This window comes from Callorhinchus milii, unplaced genomic scaffold, assembly GCF_018977255.1.
Source record: "Callorhinchus milii isolate IMCB2004 unplaced genomic scaffold, IMCB_Cmil_1.0 Scaffold3, whole genome shotgun sequence".
NCBI classification, from domain to species: Eukaryota; Metazoa; Chordata; class Chondrichthyes; order Chimaeriformes; family Callorhinchidae; genus Callorhinchus; species Callorhinchus milii.
Window position 1 is genome coordinate 52,433,422 of NW_024704744.1, and position 23,694 is coordinate 52,457,115.

General features: G+C 39.9%; 1 protein-coding gene across 5 annotated transcripts in view; it reads right to left on the bottom strand.

The window, feature by feature from the left end:
• Positions 1-463: 463 nt before the first annotated feature.
• cdk19 (cyclin-dependent kinase 19) overlaps positions 464-23,694 on the bottom strand; it is a 70,808-nt gene continuing 47,577 nt past the window's right edge. For 3 of the 5 annotated variants that reach the window (XM_007893968.2, XM_007893970.1, XM_042333231.1), the window contains 7 exons: positions 22,471-22,614; positions 21,349-21,418; positions 19,672-19,744; positions 18,068-18,165; positions 9,232-9,310; positions 6,926-7,156; positions 464-1,272 (listed from right to left, as the gene is read on the bottom strand). In XM_007893968.2, the coding sequence (XP_007892159.1) occupies positions 1,144-1,272; positions 6,926-7,156; positions 9,232-9,310; positions 18,068-18,165; positions 19,672-19,744; positions 21,349-21,418; positions 22,471-22,614 (824 nt within the window). In that variant the 3' untranslated portion in view covers positions 464-1,143. Of the gene's footprint in view, positions 1,273-6,925; positions 7,157-7,181; positions 7,234-9,231; positions 9,311-18,067; positions 18,166-19,671; positions 19,745-21,348; positions 21,419-22,470; positions 22,615-23,694 lie in introns of those variants that run through there. The other 2 variants (XM_007893969.1, XM_007893971.2) reach the window with 2 other exon arrangements.

Sequence of the window (23,694 nt, forward strand, 5' to 3'; positions counted from 1 at the left end):
CCACAGATTAGAGCCTTGTAATCCCTGCTAGACATACATAATGTACTGGATAATCTATGCAAGTGAGATACTGTGGCTGTTAGGAATGTCACTTACAAGACACACAGATAAGAAAAGGGACACTGTGTACGAGTGAGTCATTGGTAAAAATGAAACAAGATTTATGAAATATTAAAAACAGGCAGATAGAACGAAATCTGAAGAGGCTGAACAATAGAAATTCCCTGAGAAGCTGGTCAGCCAAAGGCTCAAAGAGTGGGAATGACACTGTTCTGAAGAAGATATAATGAGCTGATTTTGTAGAATCCCCTAGTGAAAGGATCTTAAAGCAATGCACTCAGTGTAATTATCAGGCAGGTTACATGTAGTAATGCTGGTGAAACATTGGGAATGTGCACTACTGAATGGAAGCAAAAAGCAAAGGAGTTGGTGTTTTTTTTATTAAGGTTGTTTTTAAAACAATGTTTTAATGTTAGGGAAAAATAGTTAATATATATATATATTTAAAAAATACCTTTGTGAAATATACGTTGATGTTTGGAAGATAAAATAAAAAGAAGTTCCTATTACAAATTGCAGATTTAAAAGCAGAAAGAGCCACATTGCATAAACTGGTATAGTGCTTGAAAAGTTAACCAAATCATTGTGTACCAGTGTTTACATATAAAAAACATTGTTTCTTTCCATAATGTTAAACACTACTCAGGCAGGCCTTATACCTGAAGCATGGAATTCCTACATTTAGATTTTAGCATAAGCAACAGGAAATCCTGTTACTGCATCAAAAAGTGCTCTAAAAACACAGTGAAAATGTTTCAACTGCTCCTTAGTGGAGGAACTCTAGTGCTGGGTAAGAAGTTATCTTCTTGCTTTTTACAAGATATTTACAGAGAGTCTCAGAGAAATGGTGCTGACAGGAATCTTCTCAGTGGCATCAATAATGGAAAGATTTCCAGACAGTCAGGACGTTCTCTTGTGAGTAGTTTCCCCCTAATCTTCACTAAATAATACCAGTTGTTAGATCTGAAAATGAGATAACTTACATGCGTCAATCAAGTCTTTTTGGCTCCTCTAACTGGAACCGTTACCATACTATTGCTGAAGGCTTCCTGGAAGTCCTTGCTGAACCAATGCCAGCAGTTCTTAGCAGTACCTGTTGGGCTGGTGTGAATACTGAGAGCTTTGCTGAGTTGACGAGGAATATCCCATAGTGCCCTGGGATTGGGATGAGCTCTGCACACTGCTTTGGTAACCCAAGCGTGGATTGGAGTGCTGAAAAAAATGCAATTTAAATACAATACATTAGAAGCACATACATAATTTGCCAGAATCATTTGACATTGGATGGCATACATAGTCTAAAACTGCTCAAAAGTATATTGAAATAAAAACATTGCAGCCTTGTGAGCTGCTGCAGTGGCAGATAAGAGGCCTTTCAATGGCACTGGATATTTTATATCAGAAATATCAAACAAAGCTTTGCATATATTATAAACCATTTGGGGAAAATACCTTCCTTTTTACGCGACTATAATCTATATAATTTCACCCTCTGATTTTCTCCCTCTCCTAAAAGCAATAACTGGGGTATGATTCCCAATAATGATAATCCCTACATTTTGTATAGCACCTTTCACATCAGGAGCATGTCCCAAAGCAATTCATAGGCTGTACTGTAAGGTGGCGTGACTGCGTGATTTCTGGGTGAACAATGGCAACAACCCTCCAGGACCTAGCCCCAGCGATTAGCGAGTATGGCAGGGTTTTGCTCTGCTATGTGTAGGATGAAAGTAATAATCTACCTATCCATCCCAGAATCACTTCTTGAAACAAATGGATTAAAATAATTAGGCAGTTTGTGGAGAAGGAACCTGGGCCAAGTTATATAAACAAAATGATGGTTGTGGACTGGCCTCCCTGATGTGCCTGCCTGTTCTCCTTCTCAAAGAAAAGGAGAGAATGAGGAATAAGAGTCCTAATTTACAACATCACAAAAGTTGGATTTGGTTTCTTGAAGAATATCTGTACTCAGGTGGATATTTTCCCCTCAATTTAGACTCAGGAGTGTGCGTGTGTGTTGTGGTGGTTGGCGGGAGGGAAATAAGGTCAGATGAGCTTCTCTTTGCATTGGGCACTGGAACAACCCCTCTCTCTATCAGTCGTGCTCCTCAACTCTTGGTGTGTCAAAGAGCGAAGAAGGAAGCTACAATATTTTAAGCTTCAGGACAGCAGGGCAGTGATTGGAGACAGCACCATCCAGCTTAACTGACTGAGGGTTAAAGCAACAGAATCTATCAGCTATTTAAAGGCACTGCTGATAAGTGACTGAGGCCATTCAGCTGTTAATTTCCTTTCAGAGCCATATCTAAAAATAGGGAAGAGTAATAGTGCTAACATAGGTTGAACGTAGCAGGCCTTTCCAGGCAAGTGAACTAAGGTACAAGTTGCATCTCATTATGTACCTTAGAACACATCAACCCTGTTTATATGAAAAGTGGTTGTCTGGTGTTATCTTTGCTTCCTATTGTCCCCTTTTGTTTATTCCTCTCTTGAAGATGCTAATATGCTGGAGAATGGTTCTATACTAGACTGGATCCCTCTGACATCCCTCCCCTCCGCAATGATTCGTCTTTGTCTGAGCTGAGAGTTATCTCTTCAACTGCAAGCTTGAATGCAGAGGTACCAGGTCTGGACGCCATCATTTTTTTTTAGTCTTGTATATTTGGGCAGGACTTAATGAACAGCTTGCTTTGAGCTGGTGCAGACTCAATGGGCCAAATGGCCTCTTAATTCACTGTAGATTTCAATGTTTCTATTCCTATGTTCAATTAAGGATAGTATTCCAATGCAACAAACTACATCTTATTCACTATTGTTGTGTAGAATTCCTGATATAAGTAACATTTAGATTTATACTGGTGATCCTGGAATTACAAAATGAAATTTTAAATGTTCAAAATCTAAACTTCTCCACCACAAATTTTACCTAGAAACTGGAAGAGAAATTGAATCACTTCATGTAAACATGCTTGTTAGTTGGGACCATTTTTCATTTAAACTATTTGAAACTGTTATAAACATTCATCCTCGGCGAAAGGTGCTACGTAAGTGCAATTTGCTGTTACACTGTTGAATAAATAATTAAAAGGGCTGTGGTAAAAAGGATTGCAAAACATTTCCAAGACTAATGAGTAATCCCTAATGTTTATGTAAATTTTAAGATGAGGATAATCTTCATCCAAGCATATTACCTTGGTTTGAATCAGGATTCAAATTAATTATTTAATGCAAACTTGTCTTTTAATCATGGGATGCTTTTTAAAAAAAAACACAGGCAGTATGAATAGTTTGAAATCAAAGTTTCTTCGTCTGATTCATGACTTCTTGATTCAGAACTTTTGAAAGTTACTTGTGTCTAAGTCACCCTGGCTTTAGTTTGCATCATCAATTTCATATGAATCAAAGTAAGGATTATTATTATTTCATACGCTCAAGAAGGCCTACACCAAAAGAATGGAAGATTACCAACAGTCCTCTTAGGAAATGCATATAATTTGAATATTACTAATCTAAATCCAGGTTAGGAATGTTTTTTTAAATTTATCAACGCTCTGCTTTTTCTCGAAATCTATGTATTTTTGGTAAGAAAGAATCCCATTACAAAGTGCAAGTTAGATTTCCATTTGCTAATATTATACTTCAAAAGCTTTACTTTTGATTCAAATCAACCAAATCCCTGACTGTCCAGCACCTTGGGATGTTCTCCTGATGTGAAAGGCGCTACACAAATGTAATTTTGTATTGTATGTATTGAATGCCTTCATCATGCTAACCTACATAAATGCAAGATGTTTTTGTAGATCAGAATTTACTTGTAAGCTCAATTATTCTTGGTGTTTAAAAACACACACATATTATCCACAGTATTCGACAAATATAAACAGCATTTGGGTTGATTCAACCCTTTTCTTATAAATACATGATGGCCAATTTGACTGATTAAAAATAAATTTTAGTGGCTTTCCTCACACTACAATACATTTATAGCACAATTTGTCACAAGAATGTGAGCTATGAAGTTCTGGATGGTATGGTTCTTGCGGAGAAACGAACTAGTGAGGGCAGTGAGTACAGCATTGAAAAAAAAGAGTCTGGAGGTGACAGAGGAATAGATGAAAGTTTGGGTTATTTGGGGGTGAAATTATGGTGTCAGCAGGAAATGTTGCAGAGATAGAGGAAACCAGACTTGGTCAAACCCCAGTTGAAAGGTATGAAGGAAAGTTGAGAGTTGAAAAACAGACTGAAGTTCTGCACATGCTCTATGAGTACGGAAGACCCAAGGCAGCTGAGCGAAGGCGGCAGGTAGACGATTGGAGTGTGAGCACATCAGAGAGCTAAGAAGGTGCTAAGATTTAATTTGGGAGTGAGGATCTTGAAATCAATCCGTTCTACACAGGGAGCCAATGGAGCCTGGTAAGAAATAGGGTGGGTGTGGAGCCGAGTACAGGTGAGGACACCAGCGGCAGAATTTGAATGTGTGGCGTGGAGAGTGTTGGGTTTGCAGAAGCAAACATCCCTGACCCCAATGAGCATAAAATTATTTCAGACAATTTTTGTGGCGTGGGGAGTGTTGGGTTTGGAGAATCAGCGCGAACGGGAAATCGGCTTTGCTCGGCTCCCGGCCTAAACTGAGATCTTGCGACCAATTCTTGGTAAGTGCTGTAATATTCAAATGAACATTTTTAGTATTTTAAACATAAATAGAGGTTCTGGAAATATATCCCTATAGTTTTAATCCAGGTTGTTTCACAAAATGCCTCTCAATAGCATCAACCAACCCTTCGCAGGATTTGCCCAATACCCTGCAATTTTGCGCAAATATTTCCGCACTTTTCTATTGGCCCAGCTCATCAGCCATCTTCCACGTTCTCTGGGATTAGGTAATTAGTGTATGTATGTCTGGGGCGAGGATGCTTACTCCATACAAGACAAAGAGAACCATACAGTTTGGTAAAATGAAATTAAATAATAGATACCATTACAGATTGATGTTGAAATCTGATATTGAAATTAAACTAAACCGTGAAAAATGTCAAAGATTATCCCTGTTGTTCTGAGTTTGATTTTGTTCCCTGTATTGTGATGTATATCTATTAGTTGTTCTTCGGCAGAAACCCAGTATAACTGAATTTTCAAATTTAACTCAGATCCACCCCTCCAGTTAATGGGACAAGGGGAGAAAAAGAATTCAGGATTAGGCAGATCTGATCCTGGCTTCATCCCATCACTGGAGAACAGTGGTCACTAATCGGTGTAGTCATAATCACTAATTCTAAGATGACCCAGAGCAATCTAGCCTCAGCTTTCATAAGAAAGTGCAGTACTGCACTTACTTAGGAGCAGGATCCACATCAAATTATTGAAGTGTGATGACAAAACACACCCCAGCCCAATCTTGACCATACCCAAAGTCTACACATGTGCATTTTGTGATAGAACACAATCAGCAACCTCAATTATAAACTCCCTAACCTGACTGAGATCAGCTAATTCAACAGTCACTGTGTCAAGTCAATGATCTTCTGGTCCTGAATGGATCAGTTTTTTGCATTGGCATTGATGTTAGCAATCAAGGCATCAGGAAACTAGAAATCTTATTATAATACACTTTCTAATGTGGAGTACATTGAATAGAAAGTACTTATGTTACTTAGGCTTTCCATTTACTAATATTTTATCCTTTCCAAAAAGGACTAAAGGGGTAAGGGGAAAAGGCAGGTGAATGGATCGAAAATGGATTGCTCTTTCAAACAGACAGAAGAAACACAATGGGCTGAATGGCCTTCTTCTGAATGGCTGTAAGTTTCTATGGTTTTATAAGTCTAGCTCATAGTATTCCCATCAATTCTCTGGTTAACTTGGCATAGGTTGAACCTGTAACCTTCTTGACCTATATGGTCTGCAGTCAGTGTTTACTCAATTCAAAGTCAGAACTGAGCAATGAAGATAAAGTGGGTATGCACAGATTCTGTGCCATCATAATAAAGTGCACGTTGAGACACTGACTCTGACATCTAAGAGACAGCCTTCACTATTATTAATAATAAATTCAGCTTTATGCAGCATAACAAGTAGCATCCAAGGTGTTACTGGACTTACTGCTGTATCATTCTTACTTAAAATCAGACTTCACTATAATAGTAATGCTTGAATTTGACATAGCACCTTATGATTGTTGAGACTTCTCAAAGCTTTTCACAGAATATACAGTAAAATGAATTGACTATATACTTTTGTGAGTGAAACACGGCTGCCAGTTCCACACGGCTGCCAGTTCCACACAGCAATGCCCCACAAACAATCATGGATTAAGTGACCAAACTATTATTTTTGGGGGGAAGGAATTATTACCCCCAGAAAGCGATCTGCCAATCGATAAACAACAGAGTTCCTACTTACTATAATAATAATAATCCTTGCATTTGATATAGCGCTTTTCACGTCTTCTAGATGTCCCAAAGCGCTTCACAAAACACACTGCAAAGTGAATTGTCTGTATATTTGTGGGCGAACGCGGCAGCCAATTGCGCACAGCAGTGTCCCACAAACAGTCGTGGATTGAAAATGACCAATTTATTATTGTTTTTTTTTGGAGGGATTATTATTAGGTGTGTGGAGTAAGGAAACTTGCCCAAGGTTTCGCCCTGCCTGGAATTGATCAGTGGCATGTGGAGTAAGGAAACTTGCCTAAGGTTTAGCTCTACCCAGGAATCAAACTCGGGTCCTCTCGCTTAAGTGGCGAGTGCTCTTACCAATATACCAGGACTCCATGGCTAAAATTATATGGTTCATACCGTTTAGAAATCATGAAAATATAGTGACTCGGAATACCAAAAATAAGCTAAGCACTAAAAGGTGCACAAACCTGATAATCAGATGTCATAACAGGTCCTCCAGTGGATGTTGTGGTGGTGCCTATTCGAGGCTTCTTGTTTGGAGGTCCCTGATTGAGACTGCTATCCTGGCTATGCTGGAGCCCTCCTCCAGTTCCTCCTGCAGTAGCTGTCCCATTTGTCTGTGTGCTGTTTTGTTGCTGGGGTGCTTGTTGTTGCTGCTGCTGATTCTGCTGTTGAGTTGTGTGCTGTTGGGTTTGCTGCTAAAGGTAACAGTAATCGCTGTAACTCCATCACAGATCCTGATAACAGATAGACTGAGGTCCATTTTGGATTATGTCTAAACCAATTGTAAATGCATGTTACCAAAGGCAATGACAGAGGCCCTTAACTATATGATCAACAACCAATGAAAACTGACTATCAGATCAGTCCAAATGCTGTAGTGGATAGAGCTATAGCTTATCGACTGGAAGCTTGCTTGATCGAAACATGGTCAGTGCTGTATCCCAGGCATATGGAGGGGAAAACCATCCAGGGTTCTCTGCAACAATTACATTTATAGCCCCTTCACACAGGATAATATCTCAAGAGTGCTTCACAGTCTGACACAAAATTGGACATATTACATTTTAAAAAAAAGAAAATGATTATCAGTGATGATGGAATCCTTTTACAATACAATTTGCAAAACAATTTACACTTATATAGCGCTTTTCACTTTGGGAGGATGTTCTTTTCATCGGTTGTTAAATATATAATTATATGTACAAATATAATTTCCTCTTTATACGATTACCACAACCTACAAATTAACCCAGTATCTCACCAGCTATTACATGATCATTGGCAGGGTGCAAAGTATGGCATAATTTCACTACAACGTTTTTGTTAGTTTGATTTAAACCAACTTTTATTATTATGTTATAAGCAAACAGCCTGTTGGGTGGAAATTTAGTCATTCTGAACATTTGATGCATGGGTAATATTGAATATGGGAGTGTTTTGTTAAACTGTGGTGTGATCCTGTGCATTTGAACCTAGATTCAAAAGAGCAGAACAAGACAACTTAGGTGGTGTAAACTGGTTTATCAGAGGCAGCTGCTAGACAACAATATACTCTTTGTAAAATAACCTACTGCAGTAAATGTCAATAGATACAACTGAATAGTTGTAGATCTGCATCTGTCTACGCTTAACTATATCATCACTCATCATACAACTGTTAAAAAAAAGGAAAAGTAAACAAAGAATGTGTCTACAAAGCAAACAGAATGTTATTCATCTACCAGCTCTCAGTACCTGGACCCAACCCATTACTGTCCAGACAAATGCAGGGTAGTTGCACAGAGTGCATTAATGGTGCCAGCAGAAAAAAAAATGTCTGTGAAATAATTTTATGCTCATTGGGGTCAGGGATGTCACTGTTGAGTAATTTCACTTTTCCTCCATGCAGTGTCAGCACGAGGCACAACTGAGTTGTACACAGCACTGCACTAAATGCAATGCAACTCATTTCCAAATACCACCCCAAAAATGACTGACCAAATTAATAACCTTTTAAGCAGGCTAAGTAGGTTTTTGATTCTGAGACGATATCCTGCATGAGAAGCACTATATAAATGCAAGTTGTAGTTGTTGTTTCAAATAATAACAACTAAATTTAATGTGCTTTTGAAACAATGACAATACTATAATTAAAGCTCCCTGTGGGGCTTTTAATAACTACGTTTACGTATCCATGGGCCAGTTTGATGTGACCTCGTCAATCTCAGTTTTCAGTTTTTTATTGGCTGGCAAACTACTGCATGAAAACAGGTTTTTAGCCAATGAAAAAATGGATTTTTAGAAATAGCTGCTCCCATCTCCAATGCGAGGTTAGGATCAGAAAACCAGAAAAATCAGAAAAGAAAAACAAGTTATGTTTTAAATTGAAAAAAATGAGAACAGGTTTTAAAAAAGGCATAATAGCTATTGGAGAAAGTGAGATTAGCAAAGAAGAACTAATAAATCAAAAAGGAAGCAGGTAGATAATGGTGTAGAGTTTAACCTTATTTTAGTTCAAAAGATTTTGATTATTACAGAAATTAAAACATCCTGCGTTAATTACTTAAAGTTAGTGCTTTTGTTCAGCATCAGCATGATAAACCCACAGAAAAAGGGTTTGCACAGGCCTAACAATAGTCTAAAAGCTAAGAAACTGCCCCTAGATCTATTTAACACATTTCAAATGGTTAATGTGGGGTGAGGTAATTTAAAAACAATCACCACAAGGATACACAGATCAGTTTAACATTATGTTTGGATGAATGTGTGATATTATGTGCTTTTCATTTACCTTTTCGCCTTTTTCGTCTGGCTCATCTTCATTTAGAAACTCTCGCTTAGGGTATGGTATCTGATAACCTGCAAACACACTAGAATTTTAAAAGTTAGATATGTAAATTCTGGAGGGAAGTCAGAGCTGAAAACATAGCTACAATACAAATGATTGTAACCTTCAACATTTATTTTCAGAACAAAATGGAAACAAGAAAGACATGAGTTGGAGAAAACCTGAGGAAAGCACATGTTAAATAAAATACCCAATTTTTAAAAAATAAGCTGATCTATACACCAGACTGTTACAGATATCACTGTTTAAAGACAATTAGCTGAGCTCTTCTATTAACTATAGTATATTTTCAATGAAACCAAAACAAGATGCCGGTATTAACCGTTTATAATAACTTGGTTTCAATGTAAATCAATGGCTATGTTTATCTTCGTCACCTTGAGGCTCGAGTACGGAAACTGCCTCCTTGTTGGCTTCCCCAACTCTTCCCTCCACAAGCTTCAGATCATCCAGAACTCTGCAGCTCGTGTCGTCTCGCACCAGGCTCCGTGACCCTATCACCCCCACCTCGCTTGGCTCCACTGGCTCCCCATCCCTCAGAGGACAGAATTCTAAATCCTCGTCCTCACTTTCAAGACCCCCACGGACTTGCTCCCTCCTATCTTAACCTGTCCATTCCCTCCGCTTAGCAGGCTCTGGCCTGCTCCATGTCTCCCGCCCGACCTGCCCTACCATCAGCGGCCGGGCTTTCAGCCTCTCTGCCCCAACCTCTGGAACTCTAACTCATTGTCCCTTCATCTTGCTCCCTCCCTTGCCTCATTCAGGGTACGACTCAAGACCTTCCTTTTGGGCCATGCTTCCAGCTGCCCTCCTACCTCTCGGCCCTCGCTCACCCTAACTCTGCCCCCCCATGCTAAGGTCCTGGTCCCCGAATGGGATGTCCTCCTGACGTAAAAGGCACTTTACAAGTGTAATTTTGTTGTTGATGTTGCTGAGCAGGTATACTAGATTTTAGTTTATGTAAAAATTTATTTAATGCCAGAAATATAGTATAAAACAGCAATCAATGAAGCAATATTCGTCTAGAAAAAAATGTCAAATGAAGGGTAAAATGCATTCAAATAGAAAAACATAAATTATGTGATGCTAATACATGAAGACCATTATAAATAAGTGCTGAATATATTTACTGTGTTTGATATTCTCCAGAACCAGACTTAAAATGGAATCTGTTATTGCCTTCACTAAGCTCTGGGTCAGGCAGGGATTTTTTTTGGTCAGCTGGGTGCCTGACACTTACGGAAACCCATCACCATGCTTAAGAGTACCTAAACCAAGCTGAGATTTTCATGCATCCAATCTACACATGGAAATCCCAGAGATAGATTGTTGGAATGGAATGCACACTTTCCCCCTGGAGGAATGCACCCTGCTTATCTAGGCGCAGGTTGGCAAGAGTCAATGCTCGGGGACCCCAGAGTGTGCGTTGGGGTACTGCTGGAGTCTAACCAGCTGAAACCGCATAGCTTGTCAAAGAGGAAGTTCTTCAGATGGTCTTTGAAGGAGACAAGGGAAGGGGTGAGGTGAAGGGACTCCGTTCGGGATGGAATTCCAGAGAGTGGGGGTAGAGAGGCTGAATGCCTGATTGCCGATGGTGGGGCAGACAGGGTGGGGGACGTGAAGCAAGCCAGTGCCTGTTGAGCTGAGGAAGCAGGCTTTTTAGAACATCACAGAGGTAGGGTGGAGTAAGACCACGGAGAGCTTTAAAGGTGACGATGAGGATCTTGAATTTGATCCAGTGGATGATGGGGAGCCAGTGATTCTGGACAAGAATGGGGCTGATAGGCTAGGAGAGCCTATTGTGGGAGAGGACGTGAGCTGCAGAATTCTGGAAAGACTGCGGCTTGTGGAGGGAAGAGTTGGGAAATCTGGTGAGCAGAGAGTTGGCGCGGTCAAGCCTGGACATGATAAAACCCTGGACATGATAAAAGCATGAGGACTCGCGGAGGTGGGCAATGTTGTAGAGGTTCGGGGAAGCTGAACAGGTCAAGGCATGGAGGTGGAGTTTAACGGAGAGTTGAGAGTAAAAAAGACACATACATTCCACACTGGCTTGTGTGATGAAGTGTGTATCCATGTAGATTGATGCTGTCAGTGACTGAGGTAAGAAAGTACTGACTGGAGCCAAGCAAGAAAGCCTCAGGAGAAATTTAGCTTTCATCCAGGAATTGATGGCAGTCAGCCAGATTAGCAATGGAATGAGATTGGAGGAAGAGTGATATAGTTGGATGTCATCCGGATACATTTGGAAGTTAACCCCATGCCTGTGGATGACATCGCTGAGCAGGAGCATATAGATATTAAAGAGGGGAGGACCGAGGGTAGATCCCTGAGGAATGCTGCACGTGATGGTACGGGAGCAGGAAGAGAAGCCGTTGGTGGATATGAAGTGGAGACAATGGGATAGGTCAAGCACATTTGCAACATGGAGAGTAAACTGGAGAAATTAACTTGCAAAAACAAACCAAAAGAATATGCGCTAACAATTACCCCCTTACCATAACACTATAGACACATATATATAAAAATACTTAAGCAGATATAATATTAAAAGCATTCTTTTGGTCTCCGGGGGGTCTGCCATAAGCAGAAATCCTTTACCTTGCTTAAGAGTATCCAACCAGACTGAGAGATGCACATGTGCATGACAATTACAAATGGAAATTTCTGAGTCTGGAATGGAATAGAATTCGCACTCTCTCCCTGGAGAGACATACCTTGTCTACCCAATTTGGAGTATTAGGCAAGGGCCAAAGCTTGGGAAACCCAGGGTGTGTTTTGGGGTACATCTAGAGTTTAACTAGCTAAACCACATAACTTGCCATCGAGAGCACTGTCTGGCAAGCTTCCAGCTGCTTGTCCAGCTTGGATCAGGCTTGCAGGAGCTGAGTGGAAAGAATGCCAGTGACTGGTCTGCTGCTCCAAGGCCTGCCGATGAATCAGGCTGGCTAGTCTGTCAGTGGCAGTGCCTTAAGAGTACTGCAGACTCACTTGGCTGTGGAACCGGACTACCGATTGCCAAAGGGTTAACTCAATTCCTAACTCAATTCCGACATTACCAGGTATGCTCTTGGAGCTTCCTGATGCGCAGCACAGTTCACACGAAATATGCAAGAGCATTGCCACCATCTTCTTGCCCGCAGGTCGGACACACATTAAAAGCATTCCTCGTCCTTCATGCCAAAATATGTGAACGCTATAAATAGGGTAGTGGGTCTTGTCAATTGGCAAAAAAGGTTCATGTCCTTGAAAAACACAAGCTGAAGGTCAGATGGTGTACTGTATAAACAAATTCCTCAAAACGAAAATTGGTTGAAAAGCACATAAGGTGCTTCTGTTTATAATTTTTGTTACCTTGATTAATTTTTATCAAGTTGACACTGACGGCCAACACTTCTACTTCCTATTATTTAAAAGGAGGAGTAGGCTTTACTTAAAACAATATTTAATTCATGATCCTTCTTAAGAAATTTAAGAAGTTATTTTCTTTATTTTTCCTGTTGACATCTCTGCACCAGATATGACCATCTCAGTCTAAGAGGAAGGAATGGAAATTAAAATTAGAGTGGATTGAAGCATTATTCTCTCTATTGTGCTGTGACACAAACAAGCTGCAAAGCAGCAGACATCTGTTCAAATACCCTTGTGCAAACCTCTGACTCTTAAAGCCAGCAGGAAAGTACAGATTTATATTCGGCAAATTACTGGTAGTAGAACAAAATAAGGTGTTAAAAATCCCTTTCAAGGTGAAGTGATGCCAAAGATTATTAAAGAAGACCAGTCTATAATTATATTTTCTTAAATGAATAACCAGTCTTGGCACAGTCTCTTATTATTTTCATTTCGCTTAAGAGCATTGGTGGCTAGCCTATGGCCAAGGGACCGGAAGTGGCCCATGGTGGCCATCAAGAAGCGGCTCCCCCCAAACATTCGCACAAGTCAAGGTAAATCCATGTTTGATTGGTAGTGTTGTCAGTTTCTTCTTGATTGTATATTTCTTGATTTATGTTAAGAAATCAATTTATATCAAGAAATATTCAATCAAGAACATTTACTTAGTAGGCCACCCATAAAGATTGGCCACCATTGCCTTAGAGGTTTATTGTTTGACTTTTGCATTACTTGCAATGCAATGTGAGTCAGATTTGATCAGCTAATAGTTGAACCTTTTTTAGTTTCTGAAAAACCACATGTGATTCATTCCATTACATAGTTTTTTTCAAGTTTCTGTTTTGCAAATCATCACTCTTAAAGTCAACAAAAAAGAACGAGGACAAAGGACAGAATCTGTGGAAAACACCGGTGTTTACAGCACACAGTATATTGTACAAAGTACCCAAACATCACTCTATTTGTGTAGAGTCATGTTCTAGGTTTAGAAGGACTGCAGGCATTAAACAGATCTTCCAAGGTCAGTGCTGAACCTCCTTATATTGACGTAATATTTTAAGATCCTTGACCTGAACCGATAATCCTTTTATCCTCATATCATCACATATAAACACCCTAATCATGTGGAGATTTTAGAGACTCATCACGTCATTTTCCTAAGAGTCAATAATTCAAGAAGGCAAAACGGTTCCCTGACTGGCTTCCAGAAAATGCACTTTGCAAAGTGAACTGTATTTTCACTCTGTATATAATTGGTATGTTTCACTTTTATAGAACCATAGAATAAGGAGCTATTGGATTCAATATATTTGTGTTGGTGTTACACATTAATATGAACTATGTATAAGCAAATTGGTTGACCATGGTGTGAGCTAGTTATAAAACTTTACTTTGTGCTATTAAAGTTATAACACATAATAATAATCCTTGTATTTGATACAGTGCTTTTCACGTCTTCTAGACATCTCAAAGCGCTTCACAGAATATACTGTAACCTCACATGAAACCTCATTTCAATTTCAACAAATTAATGATGATGAAATACAAGATTCAATCTTCACAGTAGCAAGATCACAAATTTGGTTTGGATAGAAAAGTTTCTTTGGGTGTTGGATGAAGGATGAACTGAATGGGAGGTGAACAGGAAGGCTTGGCAAGCCAGTGAATAGAGAGTTGGGTGGATTATATGTTTTCCCAATTATACTAAATAATTGAGGTTACACTACATTTAGCAATTATAAGACTGTGAGTTTAACAACAACAAAATTATATTTGTATAGCGCCTTTCATGTCGGGAGGACGTCCCAAGGTGCTAGACAGTCAGTGTTTCTGACCCGAGCTGGGAGTCAGGATTAGGGAGGGTGGAGGGCAGGGGGGAAGCAGGGTGATCGAAAGCACCGTCGAAGAGAAGGGTCTTGAGATGGGTCTTGAAGGAGACAAGAGAGGGGGGAGAGGTGGAGGGACTGCGGGATGGAGTTGCAGAGGGTAGGGGCTGAACGGCAAAAAGCCTGCCTGCCAATGGTGGGGTGGGCAAGATGGGGGACTTGAAGCAGGCTGGAGCACGCTGAGCGGAGGGAGCAGGCAGGATGGTAGGGGGTTAGGAGATTGCAGAGGTAGGAGGGTGCAAGGTCATGGAGGGCTTTGAAGGTGAGGACCAGGATCTTGAACTGTATCCTCCATGTGATGGGAAGCCAGTGGAGTCGGGTGAGGATGGGGGTGATAGGTTCACAGAGCCTGGTGCGGGAGAGGACCCGGGCTGCAGAGTTCTGGATGATCTGCAGCCTATGGAGGGAGAAGGTGGGGAGGCTGACAAGCAAGGAGTTTGCACAGTCAAGCCTCGATGTTATGAATGAGTGTATGAGGGTTTAATATCAGTGGTGGCAAATTACTAGAATATATAATCAGCAACAGAAAAGATGAACATCTAGATAAATATGCACAGATCAGGGAAACACAAGGGTATCTCACAAACTAATATTTCTTCAAAAGAATCATATTGTTAATAAATAAAGGTCAATGGATTTCCAGAAAACATTTGAAAAAATGCCACGTAAAAGATTATTAGCTAAAATAAAGGTACATGGAGTTGTAGGCAGCATTGTGTAATGTGGAGTCTGGTCATTTTCAATCTATGACTGTTTGTGGGACATTGCTGTGCGCAATTGGCTGCCGCGTTCGCCCACATATATACAGTCAATTCACTTTACAGTGTGTTCTGTGAAGCGCTTTGGGACGTCCTCCTGACGTGAAAAGCGCTATATCAAATGCAAGGATTATTATTATTATTATTATTATTATTAGTGGTTAGAGCACTCGCCTCGCAAGCAAGAGGCCCTGGGTTTGATTCCTTGGCAGGGTGAAACGTTAAGCAAGTTTCCTTACTCCACCCCGCCTCTGTTTACCTTAGCAGTAAACAGGAACCTGGTTGTTAGTCGATTAGTGGATTGCTTTTCTGGGGGTAATAAACCCTTTTTAAAAAAAATAATAATTTGGTCACAGGTCTGGTTGTGGGACACTGCTGTGTACAATTCGCTGCCGGGTTTCACTCACAAAATATAATGTCAATTCACTTCACAGTATATTCTGTGAAGTGCTTTGAGACATCTTGAAGACATGATAAAATGCAAGTATTATTATTATTATGTTGTTTGCCCACAAAACACATTGTTACTGCCCTTTACACTAATATCTTGTGAAGTGATTTGCGATGTTCTCATGATATGAAACTTATACTAAATGCAAGGATTTGTATTATTTATGGATAGAAAACTGGCTGGGAGATAGAAGGTGAGTTGGTATAAAAGGAACACTCTCTACTTGGCAAACAGTGCCAAGTTGCAGCGCCCAGGTATCAGTGCCAGGGTCCTAGCTTTGATTCATCAGTGACCATGGTACAGGAATAGAGGGAACCATTTCCAGATTTGTGGATGACACTGAACTAGGAGATGTTATAGTTTGTGAAGAGGAAAGAAGAAAAATGCAAAGAGATATGCACAGCTTAAGATAATTGGCAGAATTATGACAGAGGGAGTTTATAATAATAATAATCCTTGCATTTGATATAGCGCCTTCTAGACGTCCCAAAGCGCTTCATAGAATATACTATAAAGTGAATTGTCTATATATTTGTGGGCGACCGCGGCAGCCAATTGCGCATAGCAGTGTCTCACAAACAGTCGTGGATTGAAAATGACCAATTTATTATTGTTTTTTTTTGAGGGATTATTATTAGGCGTGTGGAGTAAGGAAACTTGCCCAAGGTTTCGCCCTGACCTGCCTGGAATTGAACTCAGGTCTCTCACTTGCAAAGCGAGTGCTCTAACCACTGAGCTACAGGACTCTGTGAAGTATGAGGTCTGATTTGATTGAGGTATTTTAAATATGAAAGAAATTGAATAGTTAATGTACAACATTTTTTAGTAGAAGGATCCATTACAAAGGGCATAACCTTGAAATCAGAACTAAGATAATTAGAACTGAGGGCAGAAAGCATTTCTTCTGACAGAGGATTGTGAAGATGTAGAATACTCCGTCCAGTTAAAAGAGAAATTCTTGGATCAATATACTGAAAGATATAGCAAAAGGGCAGGGCAATGGGATTAAAAGTTTTGTCAGAATCTCCTGGTTTCTTATGTTCTAATCACTGCAAAGAATGCTTTTCACCCAAAATCTGTCCACATCCTCCTTCCCCTTCCTACAGCAAAGATTTATTATCTTAACTCAAAGACTCTGAGAAAAGACATCCAGAGAGGGAAAGAATATTGTCAAGCAATTCACCACAGACTAACCTCACCACCTATCACTGAAGCACATGGGCAGCCTGGAAAAATTCACCCAATCGGGGAATGGTGCCTGGGACAGAGAGGGTTTAGACTTAAACAGTTTCTGAAAAATATTCAAAAGAGAGGGGGAAAAATAAATCTGTCAACTTTCTATTCCTTTTCTCTTCAGTAAGATAATCAACGTGAATTTGTAAAGGGACACTTTTTTAAAAAATCAATACAGTTTTAAAGGCTCAATTGTATTTCTATCACTTTTTTTATTTTAAAGGGTGTTATTTCAGAAGATCTGGAAAAAAACTGGAAGTACTGGATAAGGATTTGAAGTTTAATAAGGCTTAATAAGTTGTTTGAGCAATTAAACTTTTTCCAATCATAATCTAATTAGAACCATTAGCTGAAAGTTACAAAAAGCGGTATCATCACAAGTTCAGGCTTGATGGTAACCTGCCTTAAAGCAAAATTCCAGCATATTTGGAGTCTACACTCAGTGAGTAAGTCTCCATTGGCTAATACTTACAGTGGAAACAAATCTGGGCAGAAGCCATGAAAGTCATAAACAAGTCAATCAAGCAATCAATGCTTCAGATATGATGCTTGGTATCAGAATAATAGGTTTAGAAAGATTGAAGCCAAGAAAAACTTAATTTAGATTAGCATGAATTTTCAGCACAGATACNAAAAAAACTAGGAAAATTAGTGTTAGATGTACAGCAAATGCCCTTCTCTTTTTAAATAGTGTCATAGGATCTCTATAATTGATCTGAATAGGCAGACAGGACCTTGTAGTATGGCACCACCGAAAAAGCAGCACTTCCTCCAAGAAGTGCATTGAAGCAACAGCCTAAACAATGAACTCAAAACCCGATATGAAATTTTAACCCACAAACTTCTGACCCAGAGTTTTGATGTTGTAACCCACCTCATCACCACAAGGCATCAAAACTGTAGAATTATTTGTAATCACTAAAATGAAAATTCAGCTTAGCATTATTTGTAACTCGAGTCCTATAATGTGAAGTTGGAGTTTCTAAGTCATCCTTTCAAGATCAGGGCATGAAGAAAAAACAAGTTTTCATTGTTTATATAAAAGCAAAAAATATACCTACTCTGTCGTAGGCAAAGGTTCTTCCAGGAAGTAGGGGTCCTGTAGGGCTTGCTCAGAGGTGATTCTTTTGGTTGGATCCATAGTCAGGAGTTTTTGGAGCTGAAACAGGAAAAAATCATAATTAAGAAGCTCCATGCACTTGTGGTTAATTTGTCTACAAAACGCACCATCATTACATTTTACTGTAAATGTAAAGCACTTTGAGCCATGATAATGATGTGAAAGGTGCTGTATCCAATACAAGGATTAATTATTATTATATTGCTATTACCACTATTATTATTACTATTATTAATACTCTCTCAATCCATCCACCTTGCCCCCTCATTCCCCATTTTCAGATCACGTCTGAAGACATTCCTCTTCGACCGTGCTTACGTTCACCTCCCCCTTCCCACGGCTAGGCATCAGGCTCCGCAACTATTAAGTGCTCTGAGAAGCTACTCCACCGGTACTAGAAGGTACAGCTCATAAACAGGCCATTTGGGCCATCCAGTCCACCCAATGTTTATACTCCACACTCGTGCCTACCCTAGATCAAGTGCACATAGTTGCCGCCCCAACAACTGACTGTGGCAGAGAACTCCACATTCCTAACACTCTAGGTGTGAAAAAGGTTTTCCTAATTCCAAATCTGGTTTTAAAATTATGCTCTCTAGTTCCAGACTCCCTGACCACTGGAAATAATCTATCCTAATCCATGCTATCTAAGACACCCATCATCTTATACACTGCTATACATCCCCTCTCAGCCTTCTGAGCTCCAAAAAAAAAGCTCCAGTTTATTAAGCCCTTCCCTGCATGTTGCATTCCAGGCAATATCCCGGTGAGTCTTCTCTGTATCCTCTCCAGTGCCTTAACAGCCTTCCTATGAGGAGCCCAAAACTGCACAAATATTCCAACTGTTTTGTACTAATTCAACATGGCCTCTTTATCCTAATACTCTATTCCCCTAGCTATAACTCCCTAAGGTCCCATTGGCTTTTTTAATAGCCTTATCCACCTGGGTCACTGCCTTCAGTGGCCAGTGAATCTTTTCTCCTAGATCCCTCTGTTGCATGTCTCCCTCCCTACTCCATTGGTGCCATTGTGAAGTGCTCAGTGACATTAAGTTATGTGAAGAGTGTTATATAAATGCAAGTAGTTATTGTTGTAGTAAAGAGAGGGGACTTTTCATCTTGTTGATCAAACCAAGGTCTGGAACTGAAAGGATAATATACTTTAAAAAAATACACTATGTAGCTCTGTTGTTCTTTGGTTCCATATGTGTCAGCAATTCTAATTTCAATCTACAGAAAATTGTATTTCCAGATAAATTTGACATCTGAAAAAAAATCATTTTGGACATCCCAGAGTGAGTAGTGAAATACTGTCTTTCTCAAAGTTGTAGCTACCCAAAGATTACACCTTTGAAGTTATACAAAATCTACTATTCTGCAAATTAGAGTCAATTTACTTGGCAACTACCCCCCTTTCAACACCCTCAAACTGGTCCTCATATATATATATATATATAAGAATTAGTTGCATACAGGCTGGAAACACTGGAGAACAAATATCCTTCCGAACATTTTTGTTCTAAAATAGCCTGAATATATCACTCACCAGCAGGAAGACTTTACTGTCAGGCTTGACTTTATGTTTCTCCATGTATTTTATGAGGCTGCTATTTGCATACCTGAACACAAAAAGAAAATGAACAAGTTAGGTTTCAAACACTTACTGCAATTGTATAAAACACAACAAACATAGTTTACTAATAAAGAGAACCATAGGTCTAATTCCTTTGTGTGTGTGTGTGTGTGAAAGAAAAATAATCCTGTATCTTCATGCGGAGAGAAGATCTGTTTTCTATATCTCTCAGGTGGCATTATTGTTTCTAATAACATACACCGAGTGGAGTAGAAACTGGCTGTGAGGATGGAAGATAATTTATTTAAAATATCAGCAAATTCATTCCATAGGATGGCAAAGGTTTAGAAAATATAGATTTGAATCATTTTCCTAGTATTTCATGAAAGTAGAGTTCTTTAAAAGTGGCCTGTTCTTTGCTCAGATGATAGATTTGAGACAGAAATTCTGTTTACAAAAACTAGACCTATATGATCTATACACTTCATAACGTACAGAGCATCTCCAAAGATCAGTTAGCATTTCATTGCTTAAAATAGGAAATAGGAAAATAGGAAATACAACCTTGGGTGTTGCATTGTGTTAATGCAATTATGGGATCCTTTGCTAGTCACCAATGTCCCCGCTCTCTGGAACTCTATTCTGCAGCCTCTCAGACTCGCTCCCTTCCTCCCTCCGTTCGTTTGAGATCTGTCTCAAGGTGTACCACTTTGTCCATGTTTTGGGTTATCATTCCCCTCCCTACCCATAGCTTTGGTTGGGTGCTTTGGGACATCCTCCTTATATGAAAGACACTATATAATGTAATGTCGACTGGCAAGATGTTTTCTAGTTCTTTATGCTATCCATTTTCAAGATTTGCCTCTATTTATCGAGCAGTAAGTAGGGTTAGGTGATTTGTGGATTGCTTTCCGGAGGTAATAATCCCTTCAAAACAAAAAATGTGGTCACTCAATCCACAACTGTTTGATGGTCACTGCTATGCACAATTGTCTGCCGTGTTTCTCCCACAAAACACACAGTCAATTCATTTTACGGTATATTATGTGAAGGGCTTTGAAACATCTCACTGAAGCGATAAGGCGCTAGATCAAATGCAAGAATTATTATTATAATTATAATGTAAATTATATTGCATTGTAAGAGACGACAAAGGAATCCTGCCCTTCATTTGCACAGAATGGGAGTGGGGAGGGTAGAAAACCAGCTCTCACTCTAAGAATAATTGTTCATGTTGTTGCAAAAGCCTTATTCTTAAATTCAAATAATAATAATAATAATAATCCTTGCATTTGATATAGCGCTTTTCACGTCGGGAGGACGTCCCAAAGCGCTTCACAGAACACACTGTAAAGTGAATTGACTGTATATTTGTGGGCGAACGCGGCAGCCAATTGTGCACAGCAATGTCCCACAAACAGTCGTAGATTGAAAATGACCAATTTTTTTTATTATTGTTTTTTGGTTTTTGGAGGGATTATTATTAGGCTCTGTGTGGAGTAAGGAAACTTGCCCAAGGTTTCGCCCTGCCTGGAATTGAACTCAGGTCTCTCGCTTGCAAAGCGAATGCTCTAACCACTGAGCTACAGGACTCCACTAGAGTAAAGAATTAACAAAACACAGATACAATTAAAGCCGTTCAGATCTTACGTCGTTCTTCTGAAATCTTTCTGCAGAGTTGGGTATTCAGGCATTTTCCGGATATCTTCCCAGTCTTTATCTTTCAAAAAACAGAACGTATATGGACTAAAATCACATCTAGGTGTAGTATATGGCATACAGTATGAATAGAGAAGTTGAATGCAAAGTAATTACAAAACAAATTTCTTAACAAAGGAATCTGTAATTTCATTACATCAACTTGCTGGAACTCAATCTGATGCAATCTACTTCCACAACAGAGTTCCCACAAGTCAGCGGAACTTGTGTCCTATTACATGATTCATTTTGGAATACTTTTTCAAATAGCCATGTTATTAAATAAATGCTAATGTACAAGTTTGAGTTGTGCAACACTGTCAATTTCTTACCCCTTGTCTTCTTGCATGACCTTTGGGGTCAAGAACGAGGACAAGGGACTAGAAATTCTATCTGGTTCTTGACTCAGACTCTTTCCTTTACATTTCAAATCACATACATTTAGAAAATTTCTCTAAGGTGAATAAGATAGATCAATCACATTCAGTTTTAGTCTGTCCAGAAGTAACTAGGAAATGCCTTTACTTCACACAAGTGTAAGGACACGCAGGTTTCTGAAACCATAATCACTGACCACCAGCTCACCTATTGAACTTATCTCAGAGGTTCCCTGCCAGATCAGTTTGTTACTTCGACAAAGGCAACTCAATTTATCACCATTCATAAATCATCGTTAACAAAATTAAGTTGGCATTCAGTAGAGGCAGCTTAGTGCTGGGCTTGATGAATAGAACCTAACCACCAGAGACTGCTGAAGAGTCTGGGCATTCTTCTTATCATAACCCTTTCCACACTTACAAGATAGATGGAATAGTGCCTAGATTAAATTGCACATTTGAGCTGCCAACAAATACCAAAGAAGAAACCAGACCAAGAATAAATAACTAAGGGCATAAAGCAGATATTACTTAAATCAGGATAATGGTGGTGGAGATCACAAAACACCATTACATTATCAGTTCAAGAATAAGGCTCACTGTAGTTTGGTACTGGAACAGTTTCTTCTTTAGAAACCACACCAAATGGTTTCCCCTAATTAACTTGTTAATTAAATTCTGCACTAGACAAACTCACCTGCTGGAAATCCCATAACACTAAAAATACGATCCAACTGGTCATGGTGGAAGGGATTACTTGTTTTGATGTCTTCCTGGCGACAATGGAAGATGGGTTCTGAAGTTAAAAGTTCTGCAAAAATGCACCCAATTGCCCAGATATCTAAAACCAAAAACAATAAAATAAAAGAGACAGATTAACTCTGGTATGTAGGCATTTATTTACCACTACTCTGTTAGTTCCACTAGATTAACTTTAAGTAAACAGTAAAACACAGTGTGTTCGATCACAGTTAAGATTTGCACAGTGTTCACTAATCCGCATCAGGCTCCAATGCAGAATTGAATACAGAGCTGCAAAACGGGCAAAAAAAAAATTCCAGTTCCACGAATGCAAAGCTATTTGCCTTCAAGGTTACATGGACTGGAATTTAACCCACGCAACATGAATATGGGCAGGCAGTCGAAAAGTCATTTATTTAACAATCTAAAGTGTATAACAGCAACAACAAAATTACATTTGTATAGTGCCTTTCACGTCAGGAGGATGTCCCAAGGCGCTAGACAATCAGTGTTACGGACCTGAGCTGGGGGTCAGGATCGGGGAGGGTGGAGGGCAGGTTGGGAAAGGAGGGTGACCGACGGCACGGTCGAAGAGGAGGGTCTTGAGACGGATCTTGAAGGGGGCGAGGTGGAGGGACTGCAGGATGGAGTTCCAGAGAGTGGGGTAGAGTGGCTGAAGGCCCGCCCGCCAATGGTGGGGGAAGGGAAGCAGGCTGGAACCCGCTGAGCGGAGGGAGCAAGCAGATTGGTAAGGGGTTAGGAGGTCGCAGATGTGGGGGGAGCAAGGCCATGGAGGGTGTTGAAAGTGAGGACCAGGATCTTGAACTGTATCCTTGGTATGATGGGAAGCCAGTGGAGTCGGGCGAGGATGGGGGTGATAGGGTTGCGGAGCCTGGTGCGAGAGAGGATACAGCTGCAGAGTTCTGGATGATCTCCAACCTATGGATGGAGGAATTGGGCAGGCCGACAAGCAGGGAGTTTGCATAGTCAAGCCTGGATGTAATGAATGTGTGGATGAGAGTCTCAGTGGCCTGAGGTGTGAGACAGTGACGGAGCTGAGATGTTGCAGAGGTGGAGAAAAGTGGAGCAGGTCAGATGTGGTGTATGAATGACAATTGAGGGTCGAACAGGCGGCCGAGGTCCGTATTGACTCCATGAGATGTAGAGTGCATACATGGAG